The sequence below is a fragment of the Anarrhichthys ocellatus genome, unplaced genomic scaffold (assembly GCF_004355925.1).
Source record: "Anarrhichthys ocellatus isolate YVR2014 unplaced genomic scaffold, GSC_Weel_1.0 scaffold85, whole genome shotgun sequence".
Taxonomy (NCBI): domain Eukaryota; kingdom Metazoa; phylum Chordata; class Actinopteri; order Perciformes; family Anarhichadidae; genus Anarrhichthys; species Anarrhichthys ocellatus.
Window position 1 is genome coordinate 255,715 of NW_022280115.1, and position 18,031 is coordinate 273,745.

General features: G+C 40.0%; 1 protein-coding gene across 1 annotated transcript; it reads right to left on the minus strand.

Annotated features, from left to right (window-relative positions):
* Window positions 1-250: 250 nt before the first annotated feature.
* rab36 (RAB36, member RAS oncogene family) lies at window positions 251-5,780 on the minus strand. Its single transcript, XM_031874946.1, is given in 13 exon segments — window positions 251-1,129; window positions 1,226-1,339; window positions 1,433-1,523; window positions 1,609-1,690; window positions 2,279-2,330; window positions 2,456-2,520; window positions 2,605-2,706; window positions 3,049-3,123; window positions 3,221-3,312; window positions 4,754-4,837; window positions 5,551-5,664; window positions 5,667-5,690; window positions 5,775-5,780. Coding segments are annotated over 13 exon segments (963 nt in total). The 3' UTR covers window positions 251-1,067.
* Window positions 5,781-18,031: the final 12,251 nt, after the last annotated feature.

Sequence of the window (18,031 nt, forward strand, 5' to 3'; positions counted from 1 at the left end):
CCCCCAAATTCCACACAATTTATTTAAATTGTATATATGTACTTGAATTCCTGGTCATACTTCAGTTGAGATCAAGCATAAACCACTACAATGTGATGCAAATATTTCATTCAAGCCTTTGTACACATTCAGTGTTTTTCAGTAGATAAGAAAGTCCTAATCATTAAGGATACATTAGGTATTTTGCTTGTAAATCTTGCATAACCATTAGTTATCTCGAATTTTATCATGAGAAGAAGAACAGTTCAGACAGCTGATAAACCACTTTATTGGGCTTTGACAGCAATACTGGTTCCATAAAAGCACAGCTGCTATTACTTTAAGAAATTACATTATAATGTCGTGACCATTATATATGTAGAGTTAAGAGTAGAGTCATTTACTCTATTATTACTTGAAAGTAAACATTAAGATTTGGTTTCCTTGGTCACAGAGTCCAGTCCATAAACATATTCATATATGAGACACATTCCACAACAATACTGTATTTAAAAAAACAAACAACAGCAAAAAAGAATCAAAAGCATCCACAAGGGTTTCACCAGGGTCCATATTGGCCTGTCCCAAATGAGTCTGGTCCAGGCACTACTGTCCACCGCTGATATGATGGACATAGCGGCGTATACTTCACAGATATTGCAGAAGTGACCAATAATACATGAGAAGACAGTAAACTGAATCGATTTTAATGAGACACACTGATTTGTCTGATTTGTTATTGGCATGGTAAAGTATTTGATCTTGGGTTTCCCATGGTCTAAATTCTGTATTAAATATTGACAGCTATTCCATGAAAATGGTCAAATACATAATATTTTGTATCAGCAAAAAGAGCTCATTTTTGTCAGCTTCAATCCTAAAACAGCTGGCTTTTAGGAGCGTATACTGCTTGAACCCTTTTCAATAGAATGCATGGCAGTTTTGATGACTTTGACGGAGAGAAATCTAGTGAAACATGTCCTAAGGCACATTGGAACATGATCAGTCACTTTCATTTCTGCAGCTGAAGCTCAAACAGAGCCTCTGTCTGGTTCCGCTCTCCTTAACTTTGAGAGTTCCTATTTTCATCAGCAGCAGCCTCTCTTCATATCTTGGGGCGAGGCCTTCTCTAGGTTTGCACAATCTGATCCTGTTGAGACAAAGATCGACGGTAGATTTATATGCCCTCGCCTCGAGGCTTTCATTATTAACATATCTGCTTGTTGGGAGTCAAGTCATTACTTACTGATACTACCTCCATGTCCGATGCTAGCAGGAAGCCCATTCTCCATGGCCTTCAGTACACACTTCTCAAAGGCCAAAGCTGCCACCCTGAAGAAAAACCCCTGCACATTCTCCCCTGGAAATAAGAACAATTAACAGTTTCTCATTGTATTCATGTTGCCTTTTCTACCACACAGCACTGACAAGTCTGAGCTCTTGGGTTTCGTACCCGTTTTAGCCGAAACAGCCCAAAACTCTGCATACATTTCTGTTGCTATCCTGATGGCATCCTTTTCTGTCCTCTGTCTTTCATCTAAAGGCTTAAGAACAAGAGAATTGGGTACTAGAAGAAAATTGTGTTTGTTAAAATCTACAAAATATACAAATAATATAAAATGTATTTACCAGCAGGTCATTCTTAGTTCCAACCAAGAAGATGAAACAGGAGTCAGGCTCATTTTCTCTCATGGCCTCCTCCAACCATTGGCTATGAAAACAAAACAAGGTTGGGTAACACGTTCTATGATGGCCATGTCTATAATGCATTCTAAACACACGTATAATGTGTTATAGTCTGCTTATAGTACTGAATAATTATGGTGTCCGGGAAAAGACATGGTTTTCCAGGACATTTGACTCTTCTTTTCCATGTATTTTCCATGAATGAAAAATTGGCCAACTGTTTTCCAGGAGGCGTGAGAACCCTGTCCAATTGTTAATATAAAAATATATTTTATAGCCGCTGTAAAATTCACAAGACACTTATTCTATCCATCCATCTGCTGTCTTTTCCTGACTCGTCCTGTTGAGTGTTACGGTACAGTTACATTAGGCTGTTGTCCAGCAAAAATGCTCCACATCCGATCTGAAAAAAGTTGTGACGTCACAGTTCAGATGTGGGTAATAAATAAGAGTGATCACAAACTGTACATGTGATGTTGCAGTCTGTAGTCTGGTAAGAAAGTATTGGACTAAACAGGGTGATCCCACATAAATAAGATATTTCATTCCCAAACACAGGGCATTCATGTTTTTACAACTGTAGAATAAGCCCAATGATTATATATAGACGTACCGTGTATGATCCAGGGACTTAATGTCTGTCATGTCAAAGACTGTGATAATGACTGGAAAAGAAACAGGAAGTTTCAGCATTATTAGTTTACACCAGTTAAAATGTCAGCTGGTATCACCTAGCATCAGACCCACAACCATTTTTTTTTTTACTTCAGTTATTACAGAAACTTCTTACCCTGAGCACCTCTGTAATATGCAGAAGCGATGCACTTGAATTTTTCTTGCCCAGCAGTATCCCAGCTATTAAGAAAAGTCCAAATGAATGGCAGTACTCTAGAAATACATGTTTAGGGAAAAACAAATCTTATTTAAAATCTTACTTACATCTGAAGGGAGAAAGGTACTCCAGATACCTCAAACCTCTCAATTTCAAAGTCTACGCCTATGGTGGCCTTGTAGTCTCTTTCAAATACATCTTTACAAAACCTGAAAACAGCATAAACAAAGCAAGTTTTTATTTCTTCCTTTTGTTCATGGTTTTCATAACTCAGACACTCATACAGATCTGTCTATAATTGGTTCCTTTTTCTTCTTAATACCTTAGTGTCTTATTCATGCAACCAGTCAGTTCCAAGAAAGAAGTGTGATAGGGCTGGGCATCATTTAACAAGTTGCTTCAGTTAAGGGGTCACTTGGGAACCCCTCACCTGAAGAACTCGTCTGCTTTGTACAACTACATATATGCAGACAGCGTAACAGATCTGATTTTGACATCATAGTCTCAGGTATGCATGTTTTGTCTTGATCGGCTAATTGTTGATAAAGTACCTGTTAATGAGGCAGGTCTTCCCCACATTAAGGTCTCCAACAACCACCACTTTTGACATTCTCTGCCGGTCCCACCTTTGAAGAAGACAACAGATTTTTAACACGAGTAAGATGTAATTGGTTTTTCTGTGATGTTCAAGCTAAGAATGACGACTCAAAGCTGGAGACTCACGGCTGATGCCTAGCGGCTCTGTCTTTACAGGCCGCTTTAGCCTGAATGTCCCAATCTTTCATCAGCTGCAGAGAGGCATTGGGCGTGTAGCACTGAATAGAACAGGACCATATATCAGTAACATTTATTCAGCAAAAAGCCACTTAATACATGTTATAACAAGATTAAGTCACATATAAAGTTCTTCAGCTTGTCCTCATAGAAGAACCCTTATTAGTTCATGGTAAAACCTTTTATAAAGGTTCCACATGGAACCCTTTCAGAGGATTCTACCTTGAACCGTACTTAAAGGGTTATACATAGAACCATCAGTGAAAGGTTACACCCAGAACCCCCTATGGGAGGTTCCACAGAGAACCCATCTTTGGTGCAATGGTTCCACCCAGAACCCTCTCTGGAGGTTTTATCCAGAAACTTTCCACATTTTGAGGGTGCAAACAGGAACCCACGAGTCGGTCCCTGCATGGTTTTACTTTAACGGGTTAGCCTGGATCAATGGGAACCACGTCCAGCAGCATTGGGCATTGTAAGGCTCCTCATGAGGGTGTGTGGGCTGGTTTGTGGGCGTTCCCTTTCAACACCCATGCTTTCAACAATGATTGAGGAACCCTCTCTTTTGAAAAGGTTCTTTGGATGAAAAAGGTTCTTAATGGAACTCTTTTTACAAAGAACCCTTGGAAAACCCTTCCTTCAAAGGTCTTGCTGAATCTTTCATAATTCCGCACCAAAGGAAGAAAAATACAATCTTCTTGACAGTGCTAAGCTCTGAATGGAACTGTTTGTTCTATGTCTGCAAACTAACTTCTGCAAAAATAGGGGCAAGCATTTATATATCCTATTACAGTAATACCTTGTGTTTCAAGATTCAGTATCTTTGATTTTAGACTTCATGACCTTTTTAATGCCATGGATGAAGATAAGATCATGTTCATCATTACAAAATCTAAAAGACAGCAATTAGAACATGAGTATAGGCAAAATAACTGCACAAACAAGTAGCCATGACATTTTTAAGGACTTCTAAAACAGAGTTTATGATATACTATATTAAACTTGTTCAAAACCATTTGAGACATGAATCTTAACAACACAATTGAAGACATTCAGGAATAGACCTGAATGTTAATTCTATAATCTATAATCGAAAATATTGGATAGAACCACTAGCAGGGTTTCTCAGGCAAACAAGGATTGACATTTGCAGAGAGAACCTGTGAACTGACCCCATTAGAAGACATTATTGAACATTCCTAATGTCTTATTTTGAGAAGATTTACAGGGCAGAAGGATGTGCTGACTGAGTCTGTGATTGGGTAGCTGACTGCAACAGCCTGTACTTTCTGAGTGCTGTAATCTGACACTAACGTCACTCTCAGAGAAAGTAAAAAGTCACACGTTTCCAATCAAATGAACATCTCCTAGACTGCTGCTTTTACCGTTTTAACCACAGTGATCCCACAGTAAAAGACAGGCGTTTTCTTGGAACTGGATTAAACTGGAGCAGACATTATTGGAAATAAAAACAGGACATACCTTTGGGAATTCCCAGATGACCCTGTCTCTGCTGATGGGTGGTGGGAAGGGAATCATCCCATTCCTGTTACCCTGCATGACAACCTGTGAGGGAATGTGGAACAGAAGTTAGCCGTATGTAATTAACTCTAATACCGAGCACTCCGTCATTGTGTGTGAATTTTTACTAAGGGTCAAATGTTCTCTGAACCAGATTAAAGCATCAGGTCCCAAATTGTGATTCTTATTTAGCTTCATTGCATTACATAACATCTACATACTGCATGTACAATGTGTGCGGCAGCAGAACAACAAAGGTGTTCATTAGTGACTACATCCATATTAAATCTTTCACTGTGTGTGTTACAGACTGGGACGTTAAACGCACTACTATTCAGGGTGTTTAACAAAGATGCTAGTGCTGCTGCTGCATCGTGAAATGATCCACTATAAGGCCGGAAGTAAGGTGACTTTGCCTTTAAAATAAAAGCCCACTGACAAAATTCGCATTATTATTTCGTAAATATTTACTCACCCTATAAGTGCATTCTTTATTACCAATTATGTTTTGCTTTGTATTGATTTTCTGTGTTTTATATTTCCTCCTCCCGCCCCCAAAACTGCTAACGGTTTTAGTTTGAATGTCCTGAACGGAGGTCACATTTCGTTTAGGCTCACTGTGACGACAGGCAGATCCCACAACCAACTCTAAAAAAACGGTGCCTATTATTTCACAAGCGTCGTCTTTTTTCTTCTCTAGATGGCACTATGTCATACCGGGGTTCAAACTACGAAGACTGGGAATGGCTTGTACTCACCACAGATGAAATATCGGTAAATTTGTCCTCGATTTCTTTGACGGTGCCGCTTGCAGTTGCCAGCCTGGACGCTGTTTGATGAGGGGCTCGTTTCCGTGACAACCGTAGTGTAGCGCCTGTGTCACGTGATAATTGGACCTCTATGGCATGTGGTTAAATGTGGGGGCCATTACGGGGGCCCGAAGATTGCCATCAAAGCACATTTTAGTTTGTTTTCACTGTACGTCCATACTATTCAAAGTAACCCATTTGATACAAGGCAATAATTACGTGATAACATGTAATGCACAAAATATGATTACTGAGCCATATCTGGTACAGCTGTAAACATGCCAACCTGTGTTAGTAATAATTACAACATAACTATACTACTGGATACACAAGCATGGTATTGGGTCCTAAAGCATCATTTTTGGCATCCTGAAGAAGATTTCAAGCATATTTATTCATGTGTGGATCAAATCCTGTGCAGGGACACACACACACACACATGCACACACTATGGATAGAACAGCCCGTTTTGGCGATTTTGTAAGAAATACAAACTAAATGCATTAAACAACACCTCTTATTACTGCATCAAATGTTAAATCCATGTAATTATTACCGCTTACACCGCTAATGCATTAATGTAGCATCTAACTGTTGAATTGGACAACATGGAGGTGATTTATCTCATTTTTATACTGTTGGGACATTTTAATCTGCAAATAACCCAAAGATGTTTCTGAAGCTTTATAAAGCAAGTTAGTGCAGTGTTTTTAATTGAATCTGCTTCTTTAAAGAATGTTGTAGAAATGTTCTGAAAAAAGAAACGATAAGGAAGATCACTTTAGAATTACTAAAAAGGTGACATGATTTAAAACGTAACAAATATACATAAACAAGTTGATCAATTGTGCAATATTTCCATCTGAAATGTATTGTAGTGGAATAATAAAGTAGCATTAAATGGAAATACTTTGTAACCTATACTCCAGAATTGTACTTAAGTACAGGGCTTGAGTAAATGTAGTTGCATTGCACCACAACTTGTGGTTACCACATTTACTCTCTCAAAGTCCTTACCAGTTTTAGTTAACTTTATTCCCAATAATTTTGCACGTGGAGAAAAAAAGTCGTTAGCTCCTCTGCTCCAAAGTTTAACACAGTCATATTTGAGAATAGAGGTAGACTTGTTACACCACACCTTGTGGTGTAACAGTCTAGATAATGTACAATTGAAAAATCTCAGTTAAATGATCCAGTAAAAAAAATACTCCATTCAATTTACATTTCTTTCTTCTCTTTAATTTAACAATTTGTCAAAAAACATAACCACTACTATTATGTATTTATGTGTGCGTTCCAAATTTCAAATCATTTCCAAATATCTTATAATCACTTTTACAACTAAGTAATACTTATTTTCTCTTTATAATATGAAGACTAACGATTTGCATTAATGCCAGTGAGTGAGATGTCAGTACTATCATTCTAAAAATGTTAGTATTGTATAATGTGTGAAAATAACATATCTGATCAGTAACAAAGTGGCTGGGTTGTATCCATACCAGAAGGCCCTCAGTTTAGTAAAAAAAACGGATTAATAATTTAATAATACTGTTAGTAATGTACACTAATTTAAATTGCAAAAATATCACATCAACAGTACCTGAACGCACCAGGTCATGTGTCGAAGTCGATGCTGTTGGGGCATGCTGGGAACTGGCGAGCAGCGCAGTGACAGTGCACGAGGTCGAGATTAACCAAATCTTACACTTGTTCAACTGTCTTCAGACTGTGTTGTTTTATTAATATTTCACAGTAAGCAGTGTTAAATACCCTTTACGCCAGTTCATTTGGGTTTGAGACGACTGCCGAACTTGGGAAAGAAGAGAACACAGGTTATGCTAATGCTAATGTTTCATTCGCTTTCGCTTGCTAGGCTAACATCAGTGATCACGATCTATGCTTTATTTGGACCTGTTAAAAGAAGCATTTGTGGACTTTGATTTGAACAAGAACCAGTGGCAGTATCATGGCTGTAATGGAAATAGAGCATCGTTTCTCTGAGAGCATGCTGTCATTTCATAATTCATCTGATAACGTCTATTCATTGAGATTTTTTAAGAGGTGGGTGTTGTTGCTGTTTTCTGCAACATAGAACAGCTTGCACTGAAAAAATATCTCCAATCTAAGCAGTATGTGATATTCTGTTCTCACGCAGATGGGTGCACAGTCCATTTATGAAAATTGCTAATGAAAAATGTGAGTTGTACTTGTGATTGATAGTCACTGTATGAAACTGGACACTAGCGTACCCTGGCTGAACCTAGAGAGGGTTGGACGTTGTGGTGGAAATTAAAGCATTTCCTTGAGAGAAATCAAAAATATCTTTAAGCTTTCTGTCTTTTAAGTATTTATTACAAGATAAAGATATAGAAAAATTATAAAAAGCATACAAACAAATAAACAAAATCAAACAGATCTAACGAGCCCAAACAGCTCAAATGTGCAACAGAATAAACAGAATAAAACAGTGTAAAACAAAGTCATAGGTTGCTAATCAGCTGATAGCATTGAGAGCGTCTCCTTCACCCTGGAGGATCAAGGGAGACTCTGACTTCTCCACAAAGAAGCGAGCCTTAAGAACACGACTGAGTGCCGCCTTTTCCACATCAGCAGGAAGCTGCATGTCAATCAAACTTCAGTCAGTCAGTCAGTCTCCTGTTGTCTGAGGGATGTTTACACAAAATCAAGTAACCATCTGTCTCCTATAAGGCTCCCCACTTGGGAAGAAACTCTTACTTTGGTTCTCAGAAGACGCAGGAAACCCCTGCTCTGTTGCCCATAGGTCAAAGTTCACACTAGACCGAAACCAACATGTGGACAGATTCAAGTCAAAATATAAGTCACATTAGAACTATTAACAATTTTCCCCCGACAGACGTTTCCCGACTACTCAAAAAGCAAGCTTCTAACGTGTGAGTAACTCGTCTGGGCTCAGGTTTAATGTTCTTTCTTTGACATTTTACAATGTTGTCTCAAAGGGTTTGCTTTCCTGATGTGTTGGCATTAGGATGGTGTCATAGTGAGGGTGTGTTTGCTGTCTCGCTGGTCCAGTGCTGTCTGTTATAGGCTTTGATTTGGTAAATGAATGAATGCTTAAGAAAGTTGTTCATCACTGACACCACTGGTCCTGGGGCTGTAAGTGCTAGTGCTACTACTTCTACAGTGAGTGTAACTACTTGTATTGCTACCGTCACTATATTACTGTTAACACAGTATACTACCACTTTCTGTGATGCTTTAATGATGTGATTGATGCTAGGGCTGGGCAATAATTCAATATGATAATCATGTTTCAATGGAATCATATTGAGATGAAATTATATATTAAGATACAGGATACACAATTCCATTGTCTAAATTGATAATAACAAGCACATACTTGTTATATATTTTTCAGAAAATCTGTTAATTGTGCACTTGAGTTTTTAATTAAGTGATAAAATACTCAGTGCTTTTCATTTGTCAAGTATTTAATTCCACGGGGTAAACAAAAATCAGCTTCATGATGTGGTTATATTATTTTGATTATTAATCCATTGAATTACCAGAAAACTATTGTGACAGGTCTTGGTTTGAAAGAGCCTGATGACAGATGTGTGCCTGAGAAAAACAGGAAAAAATGAGGAGGCAGGCAAACGTGTGGCTTCTCTCAATTAACGTCTTCTCAAGCTATATTTATTTCACAATTTTTTTCAAGTCAAACAATCAAAATCATTTTTCCTCATTTTGACATTACAAAGTACAAAGTAGGTAAAATGTATTAAATTGTCTTCAACAAAATCACATCAAGAATACACAAAAAAACTAAAATTATTCAAATTCACACTACTATCTCATTGCTATGTTTAATCAACATATTTAATGTACCGTTTAATATGTAACCTCGAATAAAACCCCTACTAGCTGTTGGAGTCACAGTTACTGTGGCGTACGTAAAATTCCTCCCTGGAGACAGAGTACAGAAGTCTCTGTGGCGCTAGTGGTGTAACGCATCACGGATCGATCCGTGATACGTTCGGATCACCCCTCCCGGTTCGGATCACTTGTGAACCGCGGATCAATTAAGTATTTTTTTTTAATTTTTTATACAGTTTAATCATCATAGTGTGTAATTAAGTTTTACTGCTGCTGTTCCTTTTCAAGTAACAAGGCCCTGAATATCAATGCAGACTGTCAGTGAACAGATATAAAGCAGTAGTGTGTTCAGTGAACGGAGTGTGTTAGAAGCATTTAACGGTGAAAGTCATGGTGAGCGGAGGAACTTCAGAAGCTCCGGCATCATTTAAGTAGCAAGTTTGGGAGCATTTTGTCTTTGCTGTAACTTATAATGACGGGATGAGGGTGGTGGACGAAACCGTCACGGTATGTAGGTTGAGAAAGAGAAAGACATACGACAACAGTACATCGGGCATGTCCACACATATGAAGCGCCACCAGTGGTGGGCTGTCAGGGCCAGCTAAGACTTCTCTGCTGGCCTAAACAGAATCACAAAGTTATAGCTATTTTATAATTTAATACTTTTTCACAAATACACTACATTATATATTATCATTTTTTTCCCCCATTAGCTTATTTTCTCATTGCACAGCTCCTGTGTTCCTCTGTTGCTCTGCTTCCAGCACAACTTGTTTTAAGGAGAGCTTTCATCCAATCAGATTCAGCCCCTATGTCTCTATGTAAGGAGAGAGGCCCGATGCCCACTAGAGAGCCTTTGCAGTTTAAGTAAATGAGGACGTTATTGTTGATTGTCATAGTCTTCAACCAATCAGATCTTTAGTTTGACATGTTGGGCGTATTCTTTGACGTGCCAGTGCTACCGAGGTAGCCTCCTAAGTACGTCAGCATTAACGTGCGCCGTGATTGGTCAGTGGGCCAGCGTGACTTTTGTCAAACAGAAAGCTAGCAAGCAGACGTTAGTATTTAGTAAGAGTTCAGGTTGAAACATATGTAAGAGAAGTTATGACATTTTCAGCGTTTTGCTTGGTGTAGATTCTTTTTTTTTACCTAGCTTTGTTTTTTTAACACTCAATGGCTGAAGGAGGAGAAATGGATTTGGGAGTTACTGACTTTGTTAACAAAGAAAGGAGGATGGACTTTGTCTTTAAGTGAAGGCAGCTTTTGGTAAGTCAACTGCTTTTGTTTTTACATCTGCAGTAGCGTTTCTACTGTGTTCATTTGTCTGTCGTGTCGTTTTTATGAATAATATGAATGGCTCGTGCTCTAGCGCTGCAGTGTTGCTGGGTTGATTTGTCATGCTTGACATTTGATGTTGTCATATAAATACATGTGACTGGTTCTTGTGAGTTTGTTCTTGTCATTGTGTTAATTACATTGATTCTGACTTGTCCATTAATGACGAAGCATCCCGTCATCGTGGGGTTAGGTTTGAACATTTGATTCTCTGTTTGAATCAGTAGGGAACAGCTAACTGCTGTTGTTTCCCCTAAGCCTTTACTTGAAGAGTTGATCAACTTTTATTGTGTAAACAGTGTCACAGCTCTTTTGTCAATCAGTTGTATTTTTAATATCGTGGACTAAGCTAGTTTAGCTTAGCCTCCCTGAAGACACGTGGGGTGCCTCAGCTGTTTTTTGTTATTGTTCCGGGTTCAAAAGGTCACACAGCCCGGTCACACATAATACACGTATTCGTATTAAACCGTTCGTAAGCCTCGTACCGAATGGTTTAATACGAATACGTGTATTATTACACCCCTAGAAACAAATAACCGTAGCTCAGTAGGACAGCACAGAAGGCCCAGGTATAAAATGCACGGCCCGCCACTGAGCGCCACCATCCCGGTCTGTCAGAGACGGGGGACACTCCGGTGTGGAAAAGAAAAGGATTTCAAAATCTGGTTAAAGTGCTCAAGCACCCACTTCAGTATGAAGATCCTTCCTCTATGAAGAGCAAAAGACTGACTGCTCACTTCATCATGGAGGAGCTGCAGACACGCCCCCTCTGGGAGAGTCACACAGACACACCTGGTGCAGGTGCTGACAGAAGCAGCAGAGTGGAAGCTAGACAGGCCCAATAGTAATATCCCAGTCACCACAGAAAGGTCTACCCTCTCCCCAGACAATGGAGATATTCTCATCTTTTTAAAAACAATGTAAAGTTGTAGACCATTTCACAGTAATGTAAACATTATTGCAGTGTATTTGAATGACTTAACCTGACAGGAAGTAAACATAGACCCAAGCCCAAGTTGTTGCCGAGCAGTTCAGTTCAGTTGAAACAGTGGAAGCTAGCTCACTGGCTGTTTCTTTCTTTCAATATTGATCAAAGGACGAGGGTATCAACATACCTCATGTTGCACTTAAACTTAACAGAATTGAGTATTCTTTTTTTTTTTTCAGTTGCTGTTACACTGAACAAAAATCACAACAAAACATCCTTAATGACAAAAATAAAAATTAACATAAAAGTAAAAGGGGGTCACCATTCACTCTTTACAACCTTTGATCCGTTCTTTTCAGACCAGCTGAGAACACGACCCATCTTTCCTCTTGTATACAGTCCATTTTCCCCAGTGTTGATCATGGATCCCTGCTTTAATCCTTAGATAATGAGTCAATTTTTCCATGGAGTATATTTCCTCTTCAATGTCCAGCCACTGTCCCGGACTTGGAGGGTCACTTTTCAACCAGCTCCTTGTAATGGCCTTTTTACATGCGAGTGTCAGGATTTTGAAGAGATATATGTCCTTTTGAATTATGTCGCCAGGTATCAATCCCAGGTACACAAACCGGGAGTCTCTGGGAATCTTGTAGCTTAGAATCTCCTCCAGAGTATGAATAACTCTGTCCCAGAATGTTTGTATTTTTATACATGACCAAAAAATATGTGAGTGATTGGCATTCATCTGCCCACACTGTCTCCAGCATTGCTGCTCTTTACCCAATTGTTTATGTTTTATGTGCGGTGTAATAAAAAAGCGGATTAACTTCTTCCAACCGAATTCTCTCCATCTTTTAGAGCTAGTGGAAGTTTGTTGCGTTCTACACATGGAATGCCAATCAGTCTTCGACAGTTTAATGTTCAGTTCTACTTCCCATTTCAATTTTACGTACAGTGAATTTCTTCTGTTTAGTTTTTGTAAACTACTGTACAGTTTGGAAACCAACTTTGAGGGGGTTTGTTTGTATGCACCTATCAACACTTCAATCACTTCATTACCTTCTGCTGAAATTACTTTTTTAATTTCTGTATCATAGAAATGTCTTAGCTGTAAATATCTGAACAGGTCCCCATTTTCTAAATTAAATTCTCCTTTGAGTTTTTCAAAAGTTTTTAAAGTTTTTCCCTCTATGAGTGTACATACTGTACAGCTGTTATTCCTTTTTCTCTCCACCATACAAATGTATTATCTATCTGTCCAGGTCTAAACCTGGGGGTCTGAGAAGGCCAAATCAGAAGTTTACTGTCTCCTTCCAATTTGTATTTTTTGACTATCTCATTCCAATTTTTCAGATTCTTCTAAAATGGAATTTAGATATATACAGCTGGCAGCCCTGACCCAGCCAGGAAAAGGATTTGTGCGAACAGTATTCCTGGCTGACAGCGTCGGAGAAGCGTTGCAAATTGTATGCCTAAGAATGCGTTTTATTTGCAACTGAGCGTCTTGGTGTTCGGAGCTACGCTACGCTAACCTGAGTTGCCTGACCAAAGCAGCAACAAGACACCATAGCACGACAGGACACTTACAAGCTACGGTGCTTTTGAAACATTTTGGAGAGACTCGAGTGGATCTACAACTCAACTCACAGGTGCGCAGGAGGACCTCTGACTGGAACTGATCCGCACCGATGCTCTGTAGAACCGCGGTATTAAACTCTTTGTAATCAAAGAAAGGAGGATGGACTTTGTCTTTAAGTGAACAGCAGCTTTGGTAAGTGAACTGCTTTTGTTTTTTTTACATCTACAGTAGCGTTACTACTGTGTTAATTTTTCTATCGTGTCGTTTTTATGATATGGTTAATATCGTTCCCTCTGATGTAAATAATATTTGAATGGTGCTCTTTAGTGTGCGGCGGAATGCGTGTGTTAGTGCCGCAGTTTTGCTGGAATGTGCAGAGGCCTGTTGAATCGTGTTATTTGGGTTTTATGTTATTCTACATCAGGGGTCACCAACCTTTTTGAAACTGAGAGCTACTTCAAGGGTACTGAGTAGTACGAAGGGCTACTTGTTTGATACAAACTTCCTGAATAACAAAGTTGCACAGATCACCTTTTAATAATAATGAATATATGTGAAGAGACTGATCACATGTCAATGTTAATTATTCCTCACACTAATTATTAACAATGATTGTGTACTTTGTTCAAAATCGCACCTGTTATATTTTTGTAAAAATGATCACTTCTAAAAAATTTTAGGAAATCATTCTGTCACATCTTCACATCATGACTCATTTGTACTAACCACTACCTTCGTAACATGTTTGAACAAATCATGAACTCTGTCCCATGTTTATACAAATGATCAGTTATGTAAGATAAAAAAATCAACTCTTTCACATGTTTAAATGAATCCTATTACATTAGTACTAATCACCACATTTTGGGAAATCTGGGTCAACTTTGCATTGCGCAATGAAGCCTGCATGCCGGCCTGTAGTCTGTAGTCACCAGCTTTTTTTTGGGTACCTTTTTCTCCACGAAGAAACTAGTAAAAAGTCTCGTCTATAGCCGAGGGGGGATCCAACCCTCCTAGGCACGCGAGCGTCTTTGGGCGCCTGCGTTCAAGCCTCTAGTCTGGGCCTTTTCGATCGTACTGCGTTGCCTCGCCTCTACCCCCGCCACCCACGAGTTGTTGCCCCGCGGCCTGTTCCGAGGACTGACGGACCTGACGACGGTGTGCGCTCGCGGCTGTGGCGGCGCGTGCGGTGCCAACGGGAAGCGCACACCATTCGGAACCTGAAAACCTAGTGCGGTGCGGCAGCCTCTTCCTTTTAAAATCTACATGAATGCAAGCGTTTTTGATTAAAAAAAGAACAGAAATTACAATTTTTAGACAGAGCTCCATGGGGACTAGTGCTATTTTTAGAACATGCCTTGCGGGCGACTCACATGGTCTCTGCTGGCGACCAGGTGCCCGCAGGCACCGTGTTGGCTACCTCTGTTCTACATGCTTTGTTGTCATATCAATATATGTGACTGGTTCTTGTGAGTTTGTTCTTGTCATTGTGTTAATTACTTTGATTTTGACTATATGCATTGTCCGTTAATGACGAAGCATCAGAGATGGGCAGTATTTGTATTACTTGTATTTGCAATACATATTTCAAATACTTTTGAGTATTTTGTAATTTGCATTTGATAGGGCCGATAAAAAATCTAACGTAATTTGTAACAAAATACTTTAGAATGCAGTAATTTTGTATTTAAAATACTCAAAATACTTTCTCCACGAATCAAAAAACAGTTCACGAGTTCAGTCTTCAGATGTTCAAGTTCAACGGATTGTCTGTCAAGTTAAATATTTTATCTGAGTGTGACAGATGTCAACTAGCTTGATGTATAATTTATGTCTGGGTCTGGCTACATAGCCTATTGTATATACATGGTGATGGTTATAATATCAAGCTAGCGATTGATGCTAACATGCTAATGACGCTAGCATGCTGTCTATATACATGGTGATGGTTATAATATCAAGCTAGTGATCGATGCTAACATGCTAATGACGCTAGCATGCTGTCTAGGCTAGTGCATAGCCAGTGTTTAGCAAGTTAACCTATCAGTCGAGTAGCTAGCTATATAGGAAGAGGGAGATCGGAGCTTGTATGTTCATGATAACCTTATCAAGAGACGTCTGACCATCTAATCTTGCACTGTATTACAAGTTATGCTGTATCTTCTCAATGTGAATGTCATAATGCCATATCAATTAGGCTACTGGCAGATAATATAGTTCACAGTTAGCCAGGCTATGACAGTAGATGTCCATTTGTTAAAAAAAAACCATTAAATATCCAATATATTTTATATATTTTATTTAAAAGGTATATTATGAAAGTATTCTTAGTTTCATTATTTCATATATTCTACAGTTGGCCAGGTGGACATGTCTCAGCAAGATGATGTTCAAGAAGGACCATCAACAAGCACAGATGTGCTTAGTTACACTGACATTCTGTGTCTGTTCTTCCTTTTTGTGGGCTTCACCAAAGCTTTGTGTACATTATATAGCCCAAACCTGAATGCTCTGCTATACCAAATTGTGAGAAAATGGAAAATCCAGAAAAAAGTATTTCCTATATTTTAAATACAAAATACATGTCACAAAGCAATGTCACCTGAAACTGGCTTTACTCAACACCCGCTCACTCTACAATAAAAGCCTCATTCTGAATGAATTGATAACGGACAGTAACCTTGATTTCCTCTGCCTCACTGAAACATGGCATAAACCCCAGGACTATTTCTCACTAAACCAGACCACTCCCACAGGATTCACATACATTGATAAACCTCGTCCTGATGGGCGGGGAGGTGGTGTTGCTGCTGTTTACAGGAAGTACATTAAAACAACCACCATTCCCATTCCTGCCATTCATTCTTTTGAACATCTTGCCTTCAAACTCTCTGGTCCCACTCCTTTGGTTACTGCTGTAATCTACCATCCCCACAAGCCAAACCCCTACTTTCTCTCTGACTTTTCTGATTTTCTGACCCAGCTATGGGCCATCTCACCTTCCGTTCTCCTCCTAGGTGATTTTAACATCCATATTGACAACACTGACTGTAAATCTGCCACAGAATTCCTGGAACTGCTACAATGCTTCAACTTCACACAACACATCAACTTCCCCACTCAGAGCCGAGGTCACATCCTGGATTTGGTCTGCTCCACTGGTCTCACAATACCTCAACTCTCCAGCCTCAACCTCAACACCTGGCTATCACCATGGACATGGACATTGACATCCCTATCCCCATCCCAAAAGCTAAGCACAACATATCCTTCAGAAATCTCAAATCTATCTCCCCCACAACTCTTTCAGCCTCTCTTGCCAGTACCATGTCTGCCTGCCCTACCCCGCTATCTGATAATCCCTCCGATCTTGTAAACTACTACAATAACTCACTCTCCTCCTGTCTTGATCAGCTGGCTCCCATTAAAACCAAAGCTGTCTCATTCACACATTCAGCTCCCTGGTACACTCCTGAACTCCACCATATGAAATCCTGTAAGCGCCAGCTTGAAAGACTGCAAGAAAACAGGTTTAACAGTCCATCTCCAAGTCCACTCTGACTACCTTCAACAATACAAAGACGCTCTCATCTCAGCCGGTCCACCTACTACTCACACCTCATACACTCTGGCTCCTCTAACCCAAAGGTTCTCTTCTCCACAATGAACAAGCTTCTCAAACCTTCACAGTAAACAAATGTAACTCTTTCCTGTCATTTTTCCAAACAAAAATTGACACCATCTACAGCAACCTGAACTCCCCCCCCTTTCCATCAGTCCACCTGCCCCTCCTCCTCCACCCCTCAGCCCCTTTCTCAGTTCTCTCCTGTGTCCCCATTGGAGCTGTCTAACTTCACAATAGGAATGAGAAGCTCCACCTGTATCCTGGATCCCATCCCATTTAATCTTGTCAAGGACTGTCTCCCAGCCATCTCACCACTCATCACAGTCATCACTAACTCCTCCCTCAGCTCTGGCTCAGTCCCCGACACACTTAAACTGGCTGCTGTCACCCCCATCCTCAAAAAACCGGGACCTACCCTGACACCATGAGCAATTTCCGGCCCATCTCCAATCTTCCCTTTCTGTCAAAAACCCTGGAAGGCGTTGTCACTACACAACTGAAAGCCCACCTCATCTCCAACGATCTGTTCGAGCCATTTCAATCCGGTTTCCGCTCACAGCACAGCACTGAAACAGCCCTCCTCAAAGTCACCAACGACCTCCTCCTCTCCTCAGACGCTGGTCACCTCAATATTCTCATCCTCCTCAACCTCACTGCAGCTTTCAACACCATCAACCACAACATCCTTCTCTCCCGCCTCGAATCCTCCCTCAATATCACCGGAACTGCTCTCTCCTGCTCTATCTTACAAACAGACAACAGTTCATCAGCATCAACAACTGCACCTCCTCCACTGCTCCTCTGTCTCAAGGCGTCCCCCAGGGTTCGGTGCTTGGTCCTCTTCTGGTCATCCTCTACTTGCTCCCTCTTGGTAATATCATACGTCAACATGGTCTTCACTTCCACTGCTACGCCGATGATGTCCAGCTCTACATCTCCACAAAGGCCATTACCACTGCTACTCACTCCACTCTGACCAACTGCCTCACTGACATTAAATCATGGATGCAAACCAACTTCCTCAAACTCAACTGTGATAAATCTGACATGATCATCATCGGTCCCAAATCCCTCACTAAAACCAGTCACAACTTCTCCTCACCA